Source organism: Salmo salar, chromosome ssa13 (assembly GCF_905237065.1).
Source record: "Salmo salar chromosome ssa13, Ssal_v3.1, whole genome shotgun sequence".
Lineage (NCBI taxonomy): Eukaryota > Metazoa > Chordata > Actinopteri > Salmoniformes > Salmonidae > Salmo > Salmo salar.
The window spans coordinates 28,451,565-28,476,379 of NC_059454.1; the positions used below are offsets into that span (position 1 = coordinate 28,451,565).

At 45.3% G+C, this 24,815-nt stretch overlaps 3 protein-coding genes across 3 annotated transcripts; 1 reads left to right on the plus strand and 2 right to left on the minus strand.

The window, feature by feature from the left end:
- Positions 1-10,096: 10,096 nt before the first annotated feature.
- On the plus strand, positions 10,097-14,260 carry LOC106566920 (taste receptor type 1 member 1). The gene is made up of 6 exons (XM_014135524.2): positions 10,097-10,290; positions 10,460-10,763; positions 11,056-11,811; positions 11,989-12,210; positions 12,364-12,487; positions 13,335-14,260. The coding sequence occupies exons 1-6, from the start codon at positions 10,109-10,111 to the stop codon at positions 14,258-14,260; spliced, it is 2,514 nt and encodes an 837-aa protein (XP_013990999.2). The 5' UTR covers positions 10,097-10,108.
- A 3,707-nt stretch (positions 14,261-17,967) lies between these two features.
- On the minus strand, positions 17,968-19,276 carry LOC106566929 (transcription factor HES-5). The gene is made up of 2 exons (XM_014135530.1): positions 19,148-19,276; positions 17,968-18,994 (listed from the first exon to the last, which is right to left on the minus strand). Exons 1-2 carry the CDS (start codon positions 19,211-19,213, stop codon positions 18,554-18,556), a joined length of 507 nt encoding a protein of 168 aa, XP_013991005.1. The 5' UTR covers positions 19,214-19,276; the 3' UTR covers positions 17,968-18,553.
- A 2,987-nt stretch (positions 19,277-22,263) lies between these two features.
- LOC106566807 (transcription factor HES-5) lies at positions 22,264-23,707 on the minus strand. The gene is made up of 2 exons (XM_014135222.2): positions 23,563-23,707; positions 22,264-23,440 (listed from the first exon to the last, which is right to left on the minus strand). Exons 1-2 carry the CDS (start codon positions 23,608-23,610, stop codon positions 23,018-23,020), a joined length of 471 nt encoding a protein of 156 aa, XP_013990697.1. The 5' UTR covers positions 23,611-23,707; the 3' UTR covers positions 22,264-23,017.
- Between the last annotated feature and the right edge of the window lie 1,108 nt (positions 23,708-24,815).

Here is a 24,815-nt window from a genome sequence, read left to right on the forward strand (position 1 = left end):
TTCGTTTTTAGCTGAGTGGCCTAATTAAATACATTTAAACAAATGTATGGACTTAAGTATGCAATAGTCATCCTCGTGGGGAATCTTAGCCTGGTCCTGTGCTGCCTCTGAGGCCTGGCTGTTCTTGTTCCTCTTCTTGGACCACTAATTGTTACCACAAAAAATACAATGTTAATGGCTAATATTGTTAGTACATTTCTACACTTCTATAGTTTTAGGCTACTACATGATACTCAAATTTTACCTATACCCATCATGAGCTTGTTACAACCTGGCCTATGAATGAACATTTACAACGTAGGTGCACACAAGTCGAGAGAGAAATTTGAGGTGGCAAACAGTGACACATGGACAGACAGTGACACATGCAATACCGCCTTGCACACTCTTGCCTGCATCTAGCTGATCTAGGGTGTAATCATTAGTCCAACAGTTGCAAACGAGAGCTTCTATTGGATAAATACAGGTATATTTATCCCTGTTTCGTTCTGTTTAAGACCACTGTGTTGCAGTGTATTTGGTTTGCATGAAGGAAATCGCACTAAGCTACTTCTGGTGGCCTGGATCGGAGGGAAGCATTGAGGTGAAAGTGAAAACATGTTCCTCATGTCAGAAGGTTCGCAACGTACCTCAACTTGCACCTCTTAATCCATGGGTTGGCCAGAGGAGGCATGGCAGCGCATACATGTCGACTTCGCAGGTCCAATTGAAGACAGAATGTTTCTCGTGGTCGTGGATGCTCATAGCAAGTGGCCAGAGTTAGCCATCATGAGGTCTACAACTTCTGAGAAGTGTTTAGTCGGTTCGGATCTCCACTCCGACTTGTTAGCGACAACAGAAGGCAGCTAGTGCCCCAAAAAATGGTTCATACAGGTGAATGGTGTATCACCCATCTACCAACAGGGTGGCAGAGATGTTGGTATAGACCATGAAACATCTCAGAGTCAAGCGACACCGCACTATGCTTGAACAGCTTCCTGCAATACAGGAACACCCCTCACACAACCACCTGCCTGCATTGCTACTCATGAAGAGAGAACTATGCACAAGCTTTGACCTACTCAAACCAGCGAACGCAGAGGAGACAGTGCGACGTCAACAAGAATGTCAAGTCAAATGTCATGAACTGAGCGCAAAGGACAGAAATCTGAATCCGGGAAAAACTGTCTTAGTGTAACTGCTCTCGTTGGTGGTAGGAAGAGTAGACCAAAGTGCAGCGTGGTAAGTGTTCATAATTTATTATATATATCGAAAAACTTAAACAAAGAAACGAAAGCCAACAGTTCTGTCAGGTCCCTGATAACAAAACAGAAAACAACTACCCACAAACACAGGTGGGAAAAGGCTGCCTAAGTATGATTCCTAATCAGAGACAACGATAGACAGCTGCCTCTGATTAGAAACCATACTCGGCTCAAAACAAAGAAATACAATACATAGAATGCCCCCCCCACATCACACCCTGACCTAACTAAACAGAGAAAAACGTCTCTCTCAGGTCAGGGCGTGACAGTACCCCCCCCCCCCAAAGGTGCGGACTCCCGGTCCGGGTGGGCATCTACCCTTGGTGGCGGCTCCGGTTCGGGGCGTAGCCCCCACTCCGCCCGCTGATCCCTCCGCTTTTGTATTGCCGGACCGTGGATTGTCGTCGGAGGAACCGGACCGTGGATCAGTGCCGGAGGCCCTGGACTGCAGACCACAGCTGGAGACTCTGGACTGCAGACCGTCGCTGAAGACTCTGGACTGCAGACCGTCGCTGAAGACTCTGGACTGCAGACCGTCGCTGAAGACTCTGGACTGGGGAACATCGCTGAAGACTCTGGACTGTGGACCGTCTCAGGAGGTTCTGGACTGTGGACCGTCTCAGGAGGTTCCGGACTGTGGACCGTCTACGGAGGTTCCGGACTGTGGACCGTCTACGGAGGTTCCGGACTGTGGGCCGTCTACGGAGGTTCCAGACTGTGGGCCGTCTACGGAGGTTCCCGACTGTGGACCGTCTCAGGAGGCTCCGTGCCATGGATCATCACTACAGGTTCCGCGCCATGGATCACCACTGGAGGCTTCTTGCCATGGATCATCACTGGAGGCTTCGTGCCATGGATTATCACTGGAGGCTTCGTGCCATGGATTATCACTGGAGGCTTCGTGCCATGGATTATCACTGGAGGCTCCGGGCCATGGATTATCACTGGAGGCTCCGTGCCATGGATCATCCCTACAGGCTCCGGGCCATGGATCATCACTGGAGGCTTCATGCCATGGATCATCCCTACAGGCTTCGTGCCATGGATTATCACTGGAGGCTCCGGACCATGGATTATCACTGGAGGCTTCTTACGTGGATCTGGAACCGGTCTCACCGGACTGGGGAATGTCGCTGGAGGCTCCGGACTGCGGGACGTCGCCGGAAGCTCTGGACTGGGAAAGCGCACTGGAGGCCTGATGCGTGGGGCTGGCACAGGTGGCGCCAGACTGGTAACACGCACCTCAGGGCGAGTGCGAGGAGCAGGAACAGGACACACCGGACTGGGCAGGCACACTAGAGACCTGATGCGTGGGGGTGGCACAGGTGGCGCCAGACTGGTGACACGCAACTTAGGGCAAGTGCGTGGAGCAGGCACAGGATATACTGGGCCGTGGAGGCGCACTGGAGGTCTCGAGCGTAGAGCTGGCACAACCTGTCCTGGCTGGATGCTTACTTTCGCCCGGCTAATGCGGGGCGCTGGTGCAGGACGCACTTGGCTGTGAATGCACGGTGCTTGCTCAGTCACTCGCTCCCCATGGTAAGCACGGGGAGTTGGCTCAGGTCTCCACCCTGACTCTGCCAATCTCCCCGTGTGGCCCCCCCCCCCAACAAAAAAACATGTGGGGCTGCCTCTCGTGCTTCCGTCGTTGCCATGCTAGTTCCTTGTCTCGTCGCCGCTCTGCTCTCGCTGCCTCCACCTGTTCCCATGGGAGGCGATGCCATCCAACCTGGATCTCCTCCCACGTCCAGGATCCCTTTCCGTCCCGGATGTCTTCCCAGGTCCATTGCTCCGGACCACGCTGCTTGGTCTTTTTGTGGTGGGATCTTCTGTGACGATCGTCGCAAGGAGAAGACCAAGGTGTAGCGTGGTAAGTGCTCATGATCAGTAATTATTATAACTCAGAACACTAAAACAAAATAATAAACAACGGAAAATGAACGTCACGTTCTGCAGGCTTATTGAGCTGTACAAAAACAAGATTCTACACTGAAGGAGGGAAAAAGGGCTGCCTAAGTATGATTCCCAATCAGAGACAACGATAGACAGTTGCCTCTGATTGGAAACCATACTCAGCCAAAACAAAGAATTACAACACATAGAGAAATAAAACATCTCTCTCAGGTCAGGGCATGACAGTAATCGACTAGCCGGACTGTTCCCCGGACTCCGTGTGTAGGGATTTGTACAATGCATGGACAAGGCTATTGAACTTGACATTGGTGTCTGTCTTTATTCCTTTATCCAACATATCATACTGAAACATGGTATCAGAAGTGTCTCGAAAACCACACGTTTGTTATTTTTGTAGCTAAGTACAGTATAGGCGCAGTTACGTTCCATATGTGAACACATGCCGATTCCCACTCCTAGTTACAACACTGATCAACTCGTTGTTAGCTGGCTAGCTAGCATCACTACCTACCTCGATGACTGAAGGCAAAGAAATCTCCAATTCCATCGCTATGGCAGCAAACATTCCACCACCATATCCCATAGTTCTCACAGGGGACTGGAATACTAATTGGGACAATTTCAGGGATGAATTCGAGGACTATGAGCTGGCGACCGGTCTACATGAGAAACCCAACGAGGTACAAGCGGCAACTCTGAGGAGTTTAATGGGCAGCGAATGCAGGCATATCTACCGGCACAATCTCACCCTCACAGCACGACAACAGTGTGATGCATTGGAGAATTACTTCAAACCCGCCAGAAACGTAATTTACGAGCGGTTCGTTATCGGAAGCTGCAAACAGGAAGAGGGTGAGTACACAACTTTGTAACCCATTTGAGAGAAAAATCCGCCACTTGTGAATACGGGGGATTGAAAGATGAATTGATTCGTGACAAAATAGTACTGGGAATTGCAAATGAGAATACGCGCCAGCATCTACTGAGAGAGAGAGAGGCTTAACATTAGTAACTGCCATCGAAATGTGCCGCACTGCTGAAGTCACTGACATGAGAATGAGAGCAATGGAAATCGAAACCCCACGCTCCGACGTTGATACTGTTCACGCTGTTGCTAGGCAGACATTCAGACAAAACATCGAGGCAGAGTAATTCACCACGAACGGTGAACACAGAGCGCCCCGTAGCATGTAAATACTGTGGGAATACACACACACGTGGCAAAGAGCACTGCCCTGCCTATGGAAAACCATGCAGAGCTTGTGGAACTAATAATCGCTTTGCAAAAGTGTCTCAAAAGCAAAAAAAAAGGTGAGTGAGGGCAAGATTCACTGTGTTGATGATGTCACTCAATGTTCAGAGCTGAACAGTGAAATTGACATTTACATGCATGAATCCATTGGGGCTGTACACTCGAGGGAAGAAATGGTTTGTGACACTACGATTACACAACAAGCAACAACAATGTCAACTGGATTCCGGTGCTACATGCAACGTAATGAGCTACAAAGACAAAATCAATCTGTCACCTGGCACACATCTATTTCCCAGCGATACTAGACTAAAGCTGTACTCAGGAGAGCTAATGAGCTCTATGGGCACCTTTTGAGACCGAATGTGTTATTCGGGGACGCAAACACAAGTTGGAGTTTGAGATTGTGAAAACCAGTTAATATCCTCTCCTCTCAGGCTCTAAATGCGAACGCCTGGGACTGATGCAGTTCACTGTTCCAAATGACCTGCACATTGTGGATCCTGTCCAGCATGGACCCCTGTCCAAAGAACAACTACTCAGCAGATATGACAATGTATTCAACATGCCCGTTGAATCAGTGCATGGGGAGGTACACTTTGAAGTGGATGAGAGCATCACTCCAGTCCAGTGTGCTCCTCGCAATGTGCCCATTGCAATGAAAGTCGCTGTGAAGGCCCAGCTGGACAAGTATGAGGCCGATGGCCACATGACATCTGTGACCGAACCAACTGACCGGATCAGCAATATGGTCATAGTGAAAAAAAACAGAGAAGCTGAGGGTCTGCATCGACACAAAGCATCTGAACCAAGCACTGAAACGATCCCACTACATCATGCCGACACTAGAAGATGTCCTCTACAAGCTTCCCAAGGCCAGGATTTTCACCTTGGTGGATGCCCGAGATGCATTCCTTCAAAGCAAGCTGGATGAAGAAAGCAGCTTCATGACTACCTTCTGGACCCCCTGGGGTCGGAAACGCTGGCTCAAGCTCCCGTTTGGTGTCTCAGTGGCACCTGAGGTATACCAACGCAAGCAGCACAAGTTACTGGCTGGGCTCAAGGGCATTGAACCCATCGCCGATGATGTCCTGATTGTAGGCTGTGGTGACACAGACGAAGAAGCAGAACGCGACCACGATGTGAAGCTCCAGGCACTGATGGAGCGCTGTCGATCAGTTAAGCTTCGTCTTGGCCTGAAGAAGCTGCAGTTCAAGGTGAAAGACGTCAACTTCCATGGCCACATTCTCTCAGCAAAAGGCCTGAAGCCGGACCCACACTTGACATGCCAAACCCGTCTGATGCAAAAGGAGTACAGCGTCTCATCGGTTTTACAAAGTATCTTGCAAAGTTCATGCCACACCTATCAGCAGTCTGTGAGCCTCTGCACCGGTTGCTGGACAAAGACACACCATGGCACTGGCTACCCAAGCACGAGGCCGCGGTGCAGGAGATGAAATCTCTGGCTTCATCCATGCCAGTGTTGCGCTACTACAACTTCACGAAGCCTGTCACAATCCAGAGCGACTCCAGCCAAAGGGGACTTGGATGCTGCCTTATGCAGGAAGGCCAGCCCGTTGCGTTTGCCTCGAGAGCGCTCACACCCACCGAACAAAACTATGCACAAATTGAGAAAGAGTGCCTTAGCATCGTCTTCTCCTGCCAGCGATTCCATCACTAGTTATATGGTCGAGAGCTGGTCACCGCTGAAACTGACTACAAACCACTCATTGCCATATTCAGTAAACCCCTCCTCAACGCGCCCAAGAGGCTTCAAAGCATGCTCCTGACTCTTCAAAACTACAGCCTGAAGGTCACACACTGAGCAGGGCAACAGCACAATGTACAGGCAGAGGCACTGCCTATCAGTGGCAGGCCATCTGTTTGCTACAGCAGGAACAACAAGATGTTCAACAGATCAATCAGGCAGACTACTTAAACGTCACAGATCACCGCCTAGCCCAGATCAGGCAACACACTGACAAGGACAAACACCTACAGTCACTGAAGTCCATGGCTCTCGCAGGATGGCCATACCTGAAAGAGGAGACACCTTTCACAGTGAGAGAATACTGGACCTTTCGAGATGAGATCAGCATGCAAAATGGCGTCTTGTTCAGAGGTCAGAAGGTCATTATTCCCAAATCACTACGTCCAGAGATACTTACCCGGATACACTCCAGTCATGTTGGAGGTGACGCATGCTACCGCCAGGCTCGTGAAACATTATACTGGCCAAACATGCATGCAGAAATGAAAGACTTTGTCAGCAACTGTACCACATGCAACGAGTACGCTCATGAACAGCAAAAGGAAACCATGATGTCACACGAACTGCCCACAAGGGCCTGGCAAATCATCAGCATGGACTTATTCAGCCACAGACAAAAGGACTATCTTCTCATTGTTGATCACTACTCTGACTTTTGGGAAATTGAACTTCTCCCTGACTTGTCTGCAGAGACGGTCATAAAGCGCTGCAAGGCGCAGTTTGCATAGGCAAGGTCAGCCTGACAAGGTAATCACGGACAATGGCCCACAATTCCCTGCACAGTTCAAGCATTTCGCCTCAGAATGGGAGTTTGACCACATGACCTCCTTTCCAAGACACCCAAAAGCAAATGGCAAGGCAGAGTCAGCTGTCAAGACTGCAAAAAACCTGTTAAGTAGGGCCGTGCGCGACAGCAACGACCCATGGAAAGCGATCTTACAGTGGAGGAACACGCCCACCGAAAACATGGACAGCAGCCCAGCACAACGCCTTCTGTCCAGACGTCTGAAGACTACCATCCCCGTAGCTAACAAGCTACTTGAGCCCTGCGTCATGGTTGGCATCACGGACAAACTGCGTCACAGAAAGCAGCTCGCTAAGGGCTTCTATGACTGGACTGCTCGAGACCTACCAGAGCTGGAGGTGGGTGAAATGATAAGGATGAAACCGCTGCCGGGAGACCACACAGAACTTTGGAGGCTGGGCACATGCCTACAGAGAGTTGCACCACGTTCTTACCTGGTGGATGTTGGTGGCTCCCTCTATCGTCGCAATCGGGTGGATCTGCGCGTAGCAGAGCAGACAAACCAGAACACGCCATACACTCACCTAGATGAGCTGGATCACAGTCCAGGCCTAAGGGTAAGGGGTGCAGAATTGAGACATGAGCCAACTGAAGGTGAGGCTTCTACCCCACCAAGCTCTCCAGCTCGTGGCCCTAATCCTACCCCTGTCAGAGCCCATACTTACTCACGGGTGGGTCGGCTGTGCAAGCCACCGGACAGGCTTACTCTGTAAGCAAGAGACTGTGTTAACTTGTCTCTGTTAACCTCATTATTAAAGAAGAAAAAAAGGAAGATGACAACTGAAGTAAAAAGAAAATGTCATGCTTTTTCAATTGTTATGACTTGACTGTTAAGAACTTAATGTTATGCCGTTATGTTTGCACTTTCTATTGAAAATGATGATTTTACGGAGTCTAGTTGATAGGTAATTGACTAGCCGGACTGTTCCCCGGACTCCGCGCGTAGGGATTTGTACAATGCATGAACAAGGCTATTGAACTTGACATTGGTGTCTGTCTTTATTCCTTTATCCAACATATCATACTGAAACAGTCACTACTATCATGGGACTTGTATTAATTGTTTATGCTGTATTGTTACAGCGTTCAACCCAAATAATGGAAACCGAAATCAAAAAACATGATTTATTTTTATTTTTATCAAACCCAAACCGAACCAACTTCACTGGGGGCAGGAGTGTTTTTTTAGGACCATGCAGACGCCTACGAGCAGTAGGGTTGGCTGTTTGGAGTGTTTATCTGACCGGATAAAAATAATAATACAAAAAAATATTATGTCCCCCCCATTTCTAAAACCAAAGTTGCGCCCTTATCAAAAAGCACTAATCTCTCAGCACTAAAAACCACAGATGCATTTTTTGCCCCTCCCGTGGCTAGAAACCTACATCTAGGCAAATGTTCTCAGTGCAACTATGTTGATGGATATGGAAATACTTTATTTTGCCAAGCTTGTACAATGTTTTTACTTTACATGGCATTTGCATTTGTAATAATGTGGTTAACAAAATGTCTAATATTGCTGTCAAAACAAAGGGAAACTGTGGTCTTCTTTTGAGTTTGCAGATCCTGCAGTGTGTGAGTATGAGGCAAATAGGCTGTCCGTGGTTAAAGGTGTGTTTACACATGGGGCACAATCTGGGCCTCAAATGTCACTGTGGTTTTGGTAATGGATAGAGAATGGAAATTCAGCCCAACAGTGTTAGCAGCAATAACAATTTAGGGAAGGTTTCTATATTGACTGTCCACCACTCATGGAAAATGGAGCAGAAGATACGTTGGAAAGATTTTAGTACCCTGATGTGCTCTTGTTAGAAAATGTGTTTTCCCCTCAACATATTCTAATCGTGATTTCCCCTTCCCCCTCCCGCAAAAATCAAAACAAAACCGATAAGATAGAAAAAAATTAACCAGCTCTGATTTACATTGTGACTAACCTTTCAGTCAAAGCAATCTGACATATCCATTGATTTTAAGTGTGTGGTGTGTCTCTTAAAGTAAAAAAATAAAATAAAAAAGTAACAAGAAAGTTACATAACAATAACAAGGCTATATACAGGGGCTACGTGTACCAAGTCAATGTGCAGGGGTTCAGGTTAGTCGAAGTAATTTGTAAAGTGACTGTGCATAGATAATAAACAGCAAGTAGCAGGGGGATCAATGTAAGTAGTCTGGTTGGCCATTTTATTAATTGTTCAGCAGCATTATGGCCTGGGGGGTAGAAGCTGTTAAGGAGACTTTTGGTCCTACACTCGGCACTCCGGTACCACTTGCCGTGTGGTAGCAGAGCGAACAGTCTGTGACTTGGGTGACTGGAGTCTTTGACAATTTTTGGGGCCTTCATCTGACACCGCCGAGTATATAGTTCCTGGATGGCAGGAAGATTGGCCCCAGTGATGTACTGGGCCGTTCGCACGACCCTCTGTAGCGCCTTACAGTCAGATCCAGAGGAGTTGCCATACCAGGCAGTGATGCAATCGGTAAGGATGCTCTCGATGGTGCAGCTATAGAACTTTTTGAGGATCTGGGGACCCATGCCAAATCTTTTCAGTCTCCTGAGGGGGAAAAAGTGTTGTCGTGCGCTCTTCGCAACTGTCTTGGTGTGTTTGGACCATGATAGTTTGTTGGTGATGTGGACACGAAGGAACTTGAAACTCTCGACCCGCTCCACTTCAGCCCCGTCGATGTTAATGGGGGCCTGTACGGCCCTCCTTTTCCTGTAGTTCACAGTAAGCTCCTTTGTCTTGCTCACATTGAGGGGGAGGTTGTTGTCCTGGCACCACACTGCCAGGTCTCTGACCTCCTCCCTATAGGCTGTCTCATCGTTGTCGGTGATCAGGCCTACCAGTGATCACAAAAGAGTGATCAAATGAAGATTCTACTCGTGTACATTCATGCAGTTCATTTCAATATAAAGCTAACTCTACTGTATGAAAAACCAATCTCAAAATGCAAATGTTCCTTACTTCATCACTGGGAAAGATGCAAAACCATCCACATTCACCTCCCTCCCTCTCTCCCTCCATTCCACCTTCTTTCCACTCCACCCATCCATCCATTCTATATAAAAATAGGTAGAATGCCCATATTTCCAGTTCAGGGCTGTGGTTTGTTGAGGTTGAGGTATGTATGTGTGTGGTGGTGTGTGTGTCGTCCTGGGCTGGTTGGTACTGATCCTGGCTGGCCATCAGCTGACTGAGGGAACCGGTCTGCAGCTTCCAGGGGACTACACCATCTCTGGTCTCTTTCCCCTACACAAGTTGGCCCCCTCCAGCTCCAACCTACCAGCCCTGGGAGCCTGTAAAGAGTAAGTACAATAGCAAATATCTCACAAGAGGACATATTTTGTTAATCTATTTCCCTGGCATTTTAGTTAATTTTAGAGAATCAAGGAGTTATTGGGACTTGAATCAAACACTTTCTTTATATTATAGATTTATTTTGATTTTGCTTGCAATCAATTCTCTCCTATTCAGAGGGAAATTTAATAAACATGGCTATCATTTGATACAAGCCATGAGATTCGCTGTGGAGGAGATCAACAACGGTACCAAAAACCAGCATCTTCTCCCAGGGGTATCACTGGGTTACCATGCGTATGACACCTGCAATCAACCAGCCAGTGTGCTGGCCACTCTGGCCATGCTGGCCCAACAGTACCAGAGAACTTTAGGGAACAACACAGGTGGTGACCCGAGGGCAGTGGCAGTGATCGGGCCTGATAGTAGCAGTTACACCTTCACCCCTGCTGCAGTGCTGGGCTCTTATCTTGTGCCACAGGTACAGTGTATGGTCACCAGTAAAACTAATGCTAATATCTATTCTCTCTAGACTAAGAATGGAATACAGTTGTGACCATTTGTTTTAGTCTTCTTTTGCTCTTCCTTTTGATCTTACTTGTTTTTTCAAACCTATTTATATATGTAAATATTTATTCTTCTTGCCTCCTATACTTTATACTTTGTCCTCCTCCTCTTCTTCTTCCTCCTCTTATTTATCCTCCCCCTCCCCATCCTCCTCCTCCCTCTCCTCTTCCTCCTCCTCCTCCTCTTATCTGTGATATTTTTCCTAGATCTCCTATGAAGCCTCCAATGAGATGCTGAGTAACAAGCTCCTCTACCCAGCCTTCTTCCGCACCATCCCCAGTGACAAGAACCAGGTGGACGCCATGGTCCAGCTGCTGGTCCGTTTTAACTGGACCTGGATCGTTCTACTGGGCAGCGACGACTCCTACGGCCTCCAGGGCATAGAGAGTCTCTCTCTTCAGGCTGCTCACTTTGACATCTGCATCTCCTACCAAGGGATCATCCCCGAACTCACCTCCGCCAACAACCAGACCATGAGGAACATAGTCAAGAACATTGTGAAGACCAAGGTCAACACTATTGTCGTGTTCTCCAGCAGGACCAAAGTCAGTCAGTTCTTCCCGTTTGTCATAGAGCAGGGTGTAACTGGTAAGGTGTGGATAGGGACAGAGGACTGGTCAGTCGCCACTCTAGTGTCAGGGATACCAGGTATTCACACCATTGGGACTGTACTAGGCATCTCCATCAAATACACAGCAATAGCTGGGTTTGAGGAGTTCGAACGCCATGCTGTTCCAAAGTTACTTAGTGGCACCTCCAATGGCACGATGGACCTGAGTGTTGAATGTTTGCAAAATACGGACCTCTCCAGCATGGCAGCAAAAAACTTCTCTTTGGGGGACTATGACATCAAATCCTCTTATAATGTTTACAAGGCTGTATATGCTGTGGCACATGCACTGCATCAAGCACTTGGTTGTGGCTTGGGTGAATGCCAAAAGTCTGAAGTGCTACCTTGGCAGGTTAGTGTTTTCAAAATGGTGGTACTGTAGTCAAAAAGTCTGCTCTAAAGAAAGCGAAGTCCACTATAGACTTGATTGTCATGTACTATTGAAAATCAACAGTAAACCATGTTTACTATCACAGGTATGTTACAGTCATGTTTAGTGTATGTTCTTTGTCTTCTGTCTATCCCTCAGCTTCTGCCACTGTTAAAGCAGGTGAGATTCTCTGTTGGGAACTCCTCTATTTACTTTAATGAGAACGGAGACCCGCCCACAGGATATGACATCGTGACCTGGATTTGGAGGGGAACAGAGTGGTCTCTCCGTGAGGTGGGCTCTTATACTGCAGACCCCACTGACCTCACAGTGGACCCTGCTCAAATTGAATGGGGTAGTGACGACGGATACACAGGAAAAGTAAAGGCTCAGAATTACAGCATTTGCACAGTAGTATTATAATCATATCCATTGTCAGATGAAATTGCAGAATAGTTTTTGGGTACTATAGAAATAGAAAGTGAAACACCTGGTTATAGGTGGACATCGGTGTGTGTTTCTGGGTGTGTCTAGGAGGTGCCTCCGTCGATATGCTCCCCAGAATGCCCAAAAGGACACAGGAAGCTGCAGACGGGACAACACAAGTGCTGCTTCGACTGCCTGGCCTGTGCTGCTCACAACTTCCTCAACAAGACTGGTGAGATTACAGATTACACAAACCAGTTGCCTTGTATGCCCATCCATTGTCCAAGCCCTGTCTGTTAAAGAACATTCCATTTGTACTGTTTGAAAGTGTCCAGCAGGTGACATATGTTGCCCTTCCATAAACTGTCTCCTATAGCAGGTGGTAGCACTAGTTTTCAAGTTTCAAGTTTTAATGTCACATGCACACAAGTACAGTAAAATGCCTTTCTTGCAAGCTCTAACCCAAACAATGCAGTAATCAATAACAATGTAATACAACAAATAACAAGGTACAACTAAAACACACAATATATAAAAATAAGAAACAAGAAGAACACAATAAAGTAAGTAAGCATACTATATACAGGGTCAGTTCCAATACCATATTCACAATGTGCAGGGATACTGGATGGATAGAGGTAGATATGTATAGGGGTAAGGCAACGAGGCATCAGGATATATGATTAACAGGGTAGCAGCAGCATATATGATGATTGTATGTGAGTGTGTGTAGAGTCAGTATGTATGTGCATATTATGTGTGTGTGAGCAAATTATGGAGTGAGTGTTTATATGTGTGTTGGAGTATCAGTGTGTGTAGTGTGTGCATAGAGAATCAGATACAAAGGTCAACTCAGATAGTTTGTGTAGCCATTTTGTTAGCTATTTAGCAGTCTAATCGAATAACACATGATGGGAATACAATCTCTGATGGTGTTGTAATCAATGCTATCCATTCAATTATGGGGATGCTTTTAATCTCAATTAATGAATGTAGCTAAACCCCTTAATCTTTGGAAACTTGGTACTATAAATATTGAACTGACCCCAGCATTGATGTTATGGTATGTCACTCTTTAGGATCCACCCGGTGCCAGAAGTGTGAGCTTTACCAGTGGTCCCCAGCGGAAAGCGAGGTGTGTCTGGATCGGACAGTCCTACTGCTGGCCTGGGGCGGTCCCCTGTCTATCGCCCTGCTACTCCTCCTGGCTCTGACCTTGCTCATGACCCTGGGGACAGGGGTCATCTTCCTCCTCAACCTGGGCACCCCTGTGGTCAAGTCGGCCGGTGGGCACACCTGCCTGGTGATGCTTCTGGCCCTAACCGCCGCGGCTGCCAGTGCCCTGTGCCACTTTGGCTTCCCGTCTCGGACTGACTGCCTTCTCAAGCAGCCTCTCTTCGTCTTCAGCTTTACCATGTGTCTGGCTTGTGTCACCGTCCGTTCCTTCCAGGTAGTGTGTATCTTTAAGCTATCCTCCAAGCTTCCCCGGGCCTATGATACCTGGGCTAAGAACCACGGGCCTGAAGTCACTGTCCTCGTTGTTTCCATGACAGTTTTGTTGATCTCTGTGCTCCGTGTTACTCTAAACCCCCCATACCCCTCCCAAGACGTGGACTTCTACTCCGACAGCATCGTCACGGAGTGTAGTAACACCCTCTCTTTTTGGGCCATGATAGAGCTAGCCTACGTCTCTCTGCTCAGCACGCTCTGCTTCTCCTTCAGTTACATGGGCAAAGACCTGCCAGCCAACTACAACGAGGCCAAGTGTATCACCTTTAGTCTCATGATATACATGATCTCCTGGATCAGCTTCTTCACCATCTATTTTGTCAGCAGGGGGGAGTTTGCCATGGCCATGCATGTGCTGGCCATAGTGTCCAGTGTGCTCGGTATACTCGGTGGTTATTTCATGCCTAAGGTCTACATCATGGTGCTGAGGCCCCAAATGAACACAACGGCCCATTTCCAAAACTGTATTCAGATGTATACCATGAACAAAGACTGAAAGATATGTTTTCATCATAGATTTGCGTTTTGCATTTCTGGATACTTATTCCCAATCCATTGTATGGCTTTAAAAATGACATAGTAAATGTTGCTCTGCTCTTAGCTAGTAGAAAATACATGTTGTGGTCTTTCTTCAGTGTCTGTGTGTGATATGTCTGGTCTCCAAAATGTGGAAAAGGTTAAGGGGTCTGAATACTTTCCGAAGGCACTGTTGGTGTGAATACTGTCTGTGTGCCCTCTCACTTGGTATCTGCGGTAGCAGGATTCAGGAAAATAATCCTGCAGCAACAAGAAATGTGAATTATTATGTGGATTATAATTAATGGACATTTTTTATGGGTTGATACATTTTTCCTTAGGGCAAGTGAAGTCTGAAATTTAAAAATGTAAATGACAAACTTTAGAAGCCTTTAAAAAAAAAAAATACAGCACACGTTTGCATTCCCTGCTGTGCAGGAACATTCAGCAACAAATTGAGATCCTACATCGGTATAAGCCTCTGATTTGAAACCAGCTATCCCAAATATCCATACACATGTCCCATACTGCTCTGTTTTAAACATAGAGAATGAAAGAGGCTCTAGTGGCTGAAAGACCGTATTAGCATGAGCAGTGCCATTGAGGGCTTCCACCATTTTAATGTAGTCAACTGGGTGGGACTTCCAACTTCATTGGCGGATCCCTCTTGGTGACCCTGTTGGAGTCATGTCCAACTGGGTCATCAGGAGGGATCAGCCAATCGTGAAGATGAAAATTGACTAAGCCTCAATGGTGCTGCCACAGATGCTAAAATTGTGAATATATGAAGATCTATCTATTTTTTGGGTTTTAAATCCAAATGTGTGAGTCACTATGTACATTACATAAAGCGTAAATCAGAAGCACAGAAGCTAGGACACGATAGTCCGGCGTCCCATTGTGACATAGCTAGACCCTCATCCACAGGGGACGCATAGACCGAACGCACAACTAACCACAATTCCCAACCAATGCATCTCTTGGTACGCATCCTCTAATCATTTGAATCTGTTGACAGTTGGAGAAATTGCTTTTGCTGCACTGAGAATTCCAAAAGTATAAAACCCAACGGTCCAATATTCTAGAACACTGCTGTGGTTACGTGTACAAGTTTGGTACTCCGATACTTTTTGCTTTAATCAATTAATATACTTTTTTTTGTATAGCGCTTTTTACTATTTGAAATAACCAAATAAAATAACTATTTGAATAAAGAAATAACCTTGTTTTCCTTCTTTGTATTTCCTTAAAGGGCAATTCCACCACTTTTCAACATGATACTCATTATCTCCAGCACCATATCAGTGTCTACATACACTACCAGTCAAAAGTTTGGACACACCTACTCATTCAAGGGTTTTTCTTTTTCTACAATAAAATGTAGAAATGTGCTATTTTCACATTTGTAGACATTGATATGGCTTTGGAGAGAATTAATGTGAGGTTGAAAAGTGGTAGAATTGCCCTTTAATGTGTTAACCCATCTTTTCCATAATGCAAAACGTCCATACTTAACCCAAGCCTCTTAGGGGGAAACTATTGATAAAGTCATATGTGAATTTTCCAGAATTTGTTCATCAAAATTGACAAGACATTTCGTGGAAGGGGGTCATATGAACTGGTTAGAATAGAATTGATGGACAGCAAGATCCACTACAAATTGCTCAAAAATAACAATCCTGGTCAAAAGACTCAAATTATTATATATTTCAAAATTATTGTCGTTTTAAAACCAAAACTAACCTTCTTTAGATGCAGCTGGTTTGGCCGTCTTTCTTCAGTGTCTGTGTGGCATATGTCTGGCCTCTCTATAGAAAAATAGAAAGTGGTAATACAGTGCCTTCGGAAAGTATTCAGACCCATTGACTTCTTCCACATTTTGTTATGTTACAGCCTTATTCAAAAATGTATTAAATAGATTTTTTCCTAATCAATCTACACACAATATCCTATAATGACAAAGCAAAAATTATATAAATTTATAAATAAAAAACTGAAATATCACATTTACATAAGTATTCAGACCATTTACTCCGTACTTTGTTGAAGCACATTTGGCAGTGATTACAGCCTCGAGTCTTCTTGGGTATGACACTACTTGGCACACCTGTATTTGGGGAGTTTCTCCCATTCTTCTCTGCAGATCCTCTCAAGCTTTGTTAGGTTGGATGGGGATCGCTGGTGCACAGCTATTTTCAGGGCTCTCCAGGGATGTTCGATCGGGTTCAAGTCCTGGCTCTGGTTGGGCCACTCAAGGATATTCAGAGAATTGTCCCGAAGCCACTCTTGGCTGTGTGCTTAGGATCGTTGTCCTGTTGGAAGGTGAACCTTCGCCCCAGTCTGAACTCCTGAGCACTCTGGAGCAGGTTTTCATTAAAGGTCTCTCTGTACTTCGCTCCGTTCATCTTTGCCTCGATCCTGACTAGTCTTCCAGTGCCTGCTGCTGAAAAATATCCCCACAGCATGTTGCCAACACCATGCTTCACCGTAGGGATGGTGCCAGCTTTCCTCCAGACGTGACACCTGGCATTCAGGCCAAAGAGTTTCATCTTGGTTTCATCAGACCAGAGAATCTTGGTGCCTTTTGGCAAACTCCAAGCGGGATGTCATGTGCCTTTTACTGAGGAGTGGTGTCCGTCTGGCCAGTCTACCATAAAGGCCTGATTGGTGGAGTGCTGCAGAGATGGTTGTCCTTCTGGAAGGTTCTCCCATCTCCACAGAGGAACTCTAGAGCTCTGTCAGAGTGACCATCGGGTTCTTGGTCACCTCCCTGACCAACACCCTTCTCCCCGGATTGCTCAGTTTGGCTGGGCGGCCAGCTCTAGGAAGAGTCTTGGTGGTTCCAAACTTCTTCCATTTAAGAATGATGGAGGCCACTGTGTTCTTGGGGACCTTCAATGTTGCAGACATGTTTCGGTACCCTTCCCAAGATCTGTGCCTCGACACAATTCTGTCTCGGAGCTCTAAATTTCGGAGCTCTCAATTTCTTCGACCTCATGGCTTAGTTTTTGCTCTGACATGCACTGTCAACTGTGGAACCTTATATAGACCGGTGTGTGCCTTTCCAAATCCTGTCCAATCAATTGAATTTACAACAGGTGGACTCCAATCAAGTTGTAGAAACATCTCAAGGATAATCAATGGAAACAGGATACACCTGAGCTCAATTTCGAGTCTCACAGCAAAGGCTCTGAATACTTATGTAAATAAGGTTATCTTTTTTTATCTGTTTTAAATTTGCAAACATTTCTAAATACCTGTTTTTGCTTTGTCATTATGGGGTATTGTGTGTACATTGCTGAGATGTTTTATTTATTTAATACATTTTAGAATAAGGCTGTAACATAACAAAATGTGGAAAAGTCAAGGGGTCTGAATACTTTCTGAAGACTCTGTATGAGCAGGCCATAGAGAGGTGCCTTGCCTTCTGTTGGTGTGAGTGCCCGTCTGTCTGTGTGCCCTCTCACTGGGTATCTGCGGTGGCAGGATGGGACAGCTGATTTAAACCCGTACAGATGCCTATAAAGGGAAACTATTGCAAAAGTTATATGTGGATTTTCCTGAATTTGTTTATCAAATGTGAGAAGACATTTCATGGAGGAGGATCATATGAACTGGTTAGAACAGAATTGGTGGACTGCAAGATCCACTACAATTTGGTCAAAAAGAACAATCCTGGACAAAAGACAGGTTGTTATTATAGTTTTATTGTCATACAAGTCATACATAGTTTATATTGCATTAAAGAAGCTCTTAAAACTATCAGAATAATAACAACAGTGCTATTACAAAGTATACCAACACACTAGTCCCTTTATAAAAGATACATCCATCCAAAACATAACATATTAATAAAAGAGAAATATCCTCAAATAATTGCTGGTGAAAATACAGTAGCCTATTGTAGTTACTGTCACGTCTAGCATAACACATGAACTCCACTGGAGTAAGCAATAATTTCACCATAAATTCAAATTTCACAATAAAATATCATAACTCAATAATTATCTAAATTCTTCAATACAAACAAAAAAAAGCTAATGTGATAAAACAAGTAAGAGAAATAACAATCTTCACAAAAAAGTGACTACCCTCACTTCACATATGCCAGAAATCAAATGTGCCACCATATCTGGCCATCAATGTGATGTGACAATACGAGCTCAGTAAACCCACAACAGTGGAGGAGGTTGGAAATGCATATTTCCTACATAGTGAGGGACATACAGTCCAGTGTTTCCCTCAGGTTTTACAGTGACTCCAGTAACTCTCTCTACCAGGGCCTCCAGACTGGACCTTTAACTCCTTTGTCCTGGAGCGTGGCGGTGGGACGGAAGATGGAGGAGACTGGGGAAGTGGAGCAGACCATCGGGCTGCTGCAGGATCTCTGGGCCTGGGAGGAGAGCTGCTGTTGGAGCCCCTGAAGAGGTCCAGCGGAGGTGGTGGTGGTGTCTCTCTTGGGGCTTCCAGACAGGAGCTGCAGAGACTCCCTCCAGCACTGTGAGTAACCCTCGCTGTAGTCCCTCTGAGATGGAGCCGGCTGTGGCTGCTGCTGCTGCCTCAGGAATCTCACGGTCATCTCCAGGATGTCGGCTTTCTCCAGCTTGGTATTGGGGTCCTCTTTGTGGAACTCCTTCTCCAGGATGAGCTTGAGCTGCTCTATGCAGCCGTTAATGCGATCTCGCCGCATCTTCTCCACGATGGGTTTCCTTATCTGAGGAGGCAGAGAAGAACATTTGATTAGTCGACAGTTCTAATATATGACACCAAGAAATACAGTCTAATACTGCAAAAAGCCACAATATACATGAATATACAAATTTTATTCTGTATACACACACATACATTGATTGAACCTAATACATACCTTAATGTCTTTTTCTGCGAACTTCAGATGGTGGAAAGAGGAGAAGTTAGTTAAGCAGGGAGCCATGTCTGCGTGAGAGAGTGACAGATCTGTCGGCTACTTTTCCTGGGCTGCAGAGTGTGGTCTGGGCCCTCTGAGGGATCTCTCCCCCTTTATATAGCAAGGGATTAGCATGACAAAGCCATGTGGCCCAGGCCCAGCTGGGGTTCCCACACTACTGAGACCACAGGGCTGCCCATCGCAACAATAGGAGAAACATCAATAACTTGATGGGTAATGGGGTAGTAGAGGCAATACAGGGATGTTTCCCAAGATAAGCAGCAACTATTGATTAATAATACATTAATACATTATACATGCAATTAACATTCCAACATAATGACAGGTAAAAACAAGTGAAACGGAGACACACTTCTGAAGGGAAGAGTCCTCTTCAAAGAGACTAATTTAGACCATAAAGAAAATATCTAAATTTAGACCATAAAGAAAATATCTAATTTAGACCATAAAGAAAATATCTAAATTTAGACCATAAAGAAAATATCTAAATTTAGACCATAAAGAAAATATCTAAATTTAGACCATAAAGAAAATATCTAAATTTAGACCATAAAGAAAATATCTAAGTAGTTTCAGTTCATTAAATGTTCTAGTTGACGTCCTGAGAACCCTTTCATCTAACACAATCAAGCCAGTATAGAATTCACAAATAAAATTAATCTTTAGAGTTTTCTTTCTCCAAGCAATATTCATCATAATTAACCAAAAATGAGTTTAATTGTTGCATAGTTTCGACAAAAGACATAAAATTCGGATACAATTCATTTTATTTAAGCAGCCAATAGTGCAATAGAGTGTTTACAACACTTTTTAAAGTTAGTGGCATAATAACCAGTAGGCTAGTATTGTTATGAAGTGATACTAATGCTAAATTATGCTAATGTCTGATACAGAAGACAATCACATAGACACAGGCTGTCGCTGTGTTGAAATGTGGGGATCACACACACTTATGTATACTTCAGACTTTTCTCACTCATCCAGCGGTATGCGGAGGGAGGAGGTTGTGTGCCCACACACACACCACACTGTCCTCACACTAACCCCTCACACACACTCCGTCCAGACAAGCAGTCTCCCCACTGACAGACAGTTGAGTCATTGAACCATTGTGTTATCTGTTGTCTGTATATCTGTTCTCATTGGCTGTTGAGTGTGGGAAAGCTCAAGACAACTCATGCCCACGCGTGGATTTATTGCACCCAGGAAAGGTTCATTCAAGAATGCATTATCTCACAGCAACAGTTTATTTTTCCAACTGGAAGTAGCCCTATGACTGAAGAGTTATTATATCTCCTGGAGGTAAATATTATGGCATTGAATACAAAGAAGAGACACTACAGTGTAACACTGTAACTAATAAGCTAAATGGTTACTTTCCCAAGAAAAATCCCAGAATTTCTATCTATGATCTTTGATGGACTATGTGCTGCTGGGCCAGGGTTGGGAGACTGGGGACAATGCCACAGTCACTGGCACTGTGCCATGGTTGTGGTTCAGGCAGCGCAAAGGTCACAGATGTGTGGCCTGGCCTGTGGGTGCTGTGAGGAGAACTCTCTCCCCCTAGTTTCCCACCAGTCACCAGCACTGGGGTAGATGAGCTACAAAAGCCAGGCCGCTCCCCCAATGCACCATTGGGAATGTTAATTGATCCTTTGTCACATGACAAACAGAAACCCTATGTCACAGGCCATCTGGAAAAAATCTAGTTAATGGGGCCTTGCACATCGACAAAGAGCTACATGATTGCCCTGTCTTTTTCTTCCACTTTGGCCTGGATGAACATTGAACGTTTTCCATGAAGGCAGTTAGAGCTACTCATAAATGGGAATTTGTCAACTTCATCTATACAAAAATGATTTACCTGTTAGCTAGACATTCCCTTTCAGGCTAGCCGTGAGTTGCCCACATTGACAGTGTGGTGACGAGACAGTTTTGGCTAGCCTTTGTCCGTGGCTCTTTAAGTGTGTGTGAACAGTGACCCACCCACAGACTCAATTCCTGCCATACACTCTGGACTGCCAGGCCTGTGGAGGAGTAAGGCAGGTTCCCATCAGCCCTGTGCCTTTGGGAGTGTGCTAGCTCCTGTTTCCCACACTCTCTGTCTATTCACTGGCCTCAATAAGGGGACAATAGAAGTGTGTCTTGTTACACATCACATTAGCCACGGTGTTTGATCTCTGGTTGGAGGGAGAGAGGGGGCCATAGCCACCACCAGACCATCTGCAGGACTAAGCCTGAGAAACTTCAGCCATGCCACTGGGGGGCGGGGGGGGGGTGAAATACATGTGACTCAGCTAGTCATTGCCTAGACTGACAACCATGATTAGTTTATTATTTGTATCTGGTGTGTAAGCAAAGAGGTTGGAACAAAAACTTGACAAAAATAGTTAAAATATTGAAGTTTAAGGTCATCAAAGTTTACTCTTCTTAAGAACTATATAGATGTTCAAGTTGGTGACTCACTTTTTGCCACTACTCTGCACTGTTGTTCCATTATTACAATGATCCTAAATGTACTGCTAAAGATCAGGACATACTATATATCATACGATATTAATCACACTCCTTAATCCATAGTGTGATTAATTGGTGTGACAGAACCAGTTAAAAAGAATAGGTTATGTTCTATATGAGTGAAGTATAGGCATATATCGTAGATAGGATATACATTTAGACAGGTGTCCTCAGTAATGTGGTGTTCTTGATGGGAGCCCTTCATAGTTATGGACATGCATTCCTCCGACAAAAAGTCATTATTTTAGGCACAGATTTTGTCCAACCGCAAATCAACAATAGGTTTCAAGGTTTGGGTTTGTCAACCAGGAACCAATATCGATCTGACATCTCTGGGCAGTGGGATAGGTGCTCCTCACAATCTAGATTTAGGTTTGTGAATATAGTCAATCAATATACTTACTAGATAGTATATTGTCGTCTTTATAAATTTGCGGATGAAAAAGTTAGCCATACTACTGATGTCATCAGAATGGATGTGGGTGGTGAACTTTATGCAGATATGAGTCAATACAACAGAGAAAATAGAACCAAAAATGTAAATGTTGAGAAACTTCAATTGAAGTTAATTTATTTTCAAAAGCTTTATGACATGTCACTCCAAATAAGTGTCATTTAAATCAATAAAGGTGAACAAACAAACTTACACAAACTCGTGTTGAATACACAAAATCTCTTTATGAATGGTGTCTCTTCGAAGTTAGAATGAACATTTTAGCATTTTCCTTCAACATTGAATATTTGCATTATTAATAACACATTTTACATAATCATGACATGATGTACATTTAAAGTAGATTCATTGGATCCATTTGTAGTATAAAATTCATACATCACCAAATTGATACATTGTATCATTGTGACAATTCATTATAAATATAATTTTTTTAAATGCTAAACAAAAAACAGGTGTCACAGACACTAAAAAAACTGTAGCAACCCATTATGGGTTAGACATACAATAAAAGTATGTTATTGCATAATACTTTCAGAGTTATCGTCCTCAGACAAGAACATGCATAATAGCAACACTGTTAATTCAGTGTACATTTTCATATACAGAGTATGTATCCAAACCAATCTGAATCATTTCATAGAACCCTTCCTTTCAAAGGAATACTGGCAAAATATGCCCTTGCTTCATCTGGATGAAGACTATCGACGTAGCATCTCTTGCCAAATGCAAAAGAATTAGCCCTCCGTCACTCCGAACACCACTGTCCATGCCTGTCATAATATAGACTGGCCTGTCCAATTCCGTTTGTCTGACATGAAAAAGTCTGAAGCATTGCTCTACCAGGGCCTCCAGAGTGGATGGGAGACGGGGCTCATCACACCCTTGGTGGTGGCCTGGTGGACTGGGGAGCCCGGAGGGGAGAAGGACTTGGGAGCCTGACTGTGTTGGCTGGATTTCTGCAGGCTCTGGAAGTGGCTCAGCAGCGAGCTGTAGGACTGTGTCTTCACCTCACACTGAGACAGGAAGCTGACCGCGTCCTGCACACAGCGAGAGTAGCCCTCATTGGCTGCTGCAGTGGAGGAACTTCCTGCCTGCTGCTGGCGGCTCAGGAAATAGACAGTCATCTCCAAGATGTCGGCCTTCTCCTGCTTGGAGTCGGGCTGCTGGCGGAGGAACTCGGGACCCAAGAGGGACTTGAGCTGCTCGATGCTGGTGTTGATGCGATCCCTACGCATCTTCTCCACCACTGGCTTCCTTATCTGCACAAAGAGAAAACAAGGAACAATTTAGTCAACTTGTTCTGCCCTGTACTAGTATCAACAGCAATAGAATAAGAATAACATGTATTTATGTATTCAAAGACTTAAAAGCATTTGTTTACCTTAGTAAGTGAGAGGTGCTGCTTAGGGTTAGTCATCTGTCTAATCATAGTTGGTGCCAATGGATATAGCAGTAGTAGTTCTGTTGAGCTGAAGTCTCAGTAAAGAGCCAATTGGATATGTGCTGTCTTCCCTCTGGTTCTCCCTCCTATTTATACTCTTAAATCTCCATATGAATGTGTGGGTCTTGGGCTTGTTGGAGTTTCTCACAGTCCGGAGCCAATGAGAGGGCTGGGAAGGGCATTGATAGATGCTGGGCTGCCACATGCTCAATGAAGTGTTTATTGCTGAGGGGACAAAGAGTGTGCCTCCAGGGAGCAGGTGGAGGGATGGGGAGGGAGAGGGATGGGTGGGATGGAGGAACAGGCAGGGAGAGGGAGTGGAGGGGGGCGGACATGGCGCCGCGTTGTGGATCTGGGAAAGTGGTGACCCCAGAGGAAGGAGTGTGCTCGTCTCTTGCCAGGATCACAGAATAAAGGGTGAGCACAAAGTGTTTTGGCACAGGGCACACGTGGGTGTGAGACTGAGATAGGACTGTGAGTCAAATAGCTCATGGGGCTACTGTGTGTCCACTAGCTTAATCAAACAGGTTGCTTTCAATAGCCTAACTTCATATCCATGAGGATCTGTTCATACCCTTGGATCTTTGGTGCCATGTCATGTAAAGATGTACTAATGGGGTGATGATTGGGCAACATTACGTTTTAAGTTTGACTTTGGTGTGATCTGTATATTTGTCAGGTAGTAGATTTATGTGTTATAAACATTGCACAGTTGTAACTGCCATGAATAGTCTGCATTGTAACCCAGTATATATCCATAATTGAGTTTTGTAAACTAACACATTTAGATTGCCAGCGTTGCTACAGCACACACCTGCTTGCCCTGCCTGTGTCCCAGTCACACGCTCCCCCTTCCTGCCCCAGTGGAACGTGAGAGCCGCCGTGCTCCTGTGCTTCCCACACTTCAGTGTTAATGACACTGGGGCGAACACACAAAGGAAGTGTGCCCCGTCAAACAAAGCTCGAGTGACCAGGGCCCCCCTCCTCCCTACTGCCCATGCACAGTGCAGTCAACAAGGCTCTCACAGGGATCTCACAGGAACACCATCTGGACAGATAGGACACTTAGGACACACCCAGTGGACCATGTGAGACCTGCTCTGTGAGAAACAGGGAGATGAAATAGAACGAGTGAGAAAGTAAGAGAAGGAAATAAAATAAAAAGTCAAACTTCAAAGTCTTTTAGATATTAT

Bases quoted from the DNA above. Each gene is read 5' to 3' on its own strand.
- LOC106566929 (XM_014135530.1), bottom strand. From the start codon at position 19,213: ATGGCTCCCTGCTTAACTAACTTCTCCTCTTTCCACCATCTGAAGTTC. The intron at 18,995-19,147 runs GTATGTATTAGG...CTGCCTCCTCAG, and splicing joins TCGCAGAAAAAGACATTAAG to ATAAGGAAACCCATCGTGGA.
- LOC106566807 (XM_014135222.2), bottom strand. From the start codon at position 23,610: ATGATTAGACAGATGACTAACCCTAAGCAGCACCTCTCACTTACTAAG. The intron at 23,441-23,562 runs GTAAACAAATGC...CTCTTTGTGCAG, and splicing joins AGCACCTCTCACTTACTAAG to ATAAGGAAGCCAGTGGTGGA.
- LOC106566920 (XM_014135524.2), top strand. From the start codon at position 10,109: ATGTATGTGTGTGGTGGTGTGTGTGTCGTCCTGGGCTGGTTGGTACTG. The intron at 11,812-11,988 runs GTTAGTGTTTTC...TCTATCCCTCAG, and splicing joins CTGAAGTGCTACCTTGGCAG to CTTCTGCCACTGTTAAAGCA. The intron at 12,488-13,334 runs GTGAGATTACAG...GTCACTCTTTAG, and splicing joins CAACTTCCTCAACAAGACTG to GATCCACCCGGTGCCAGAAG.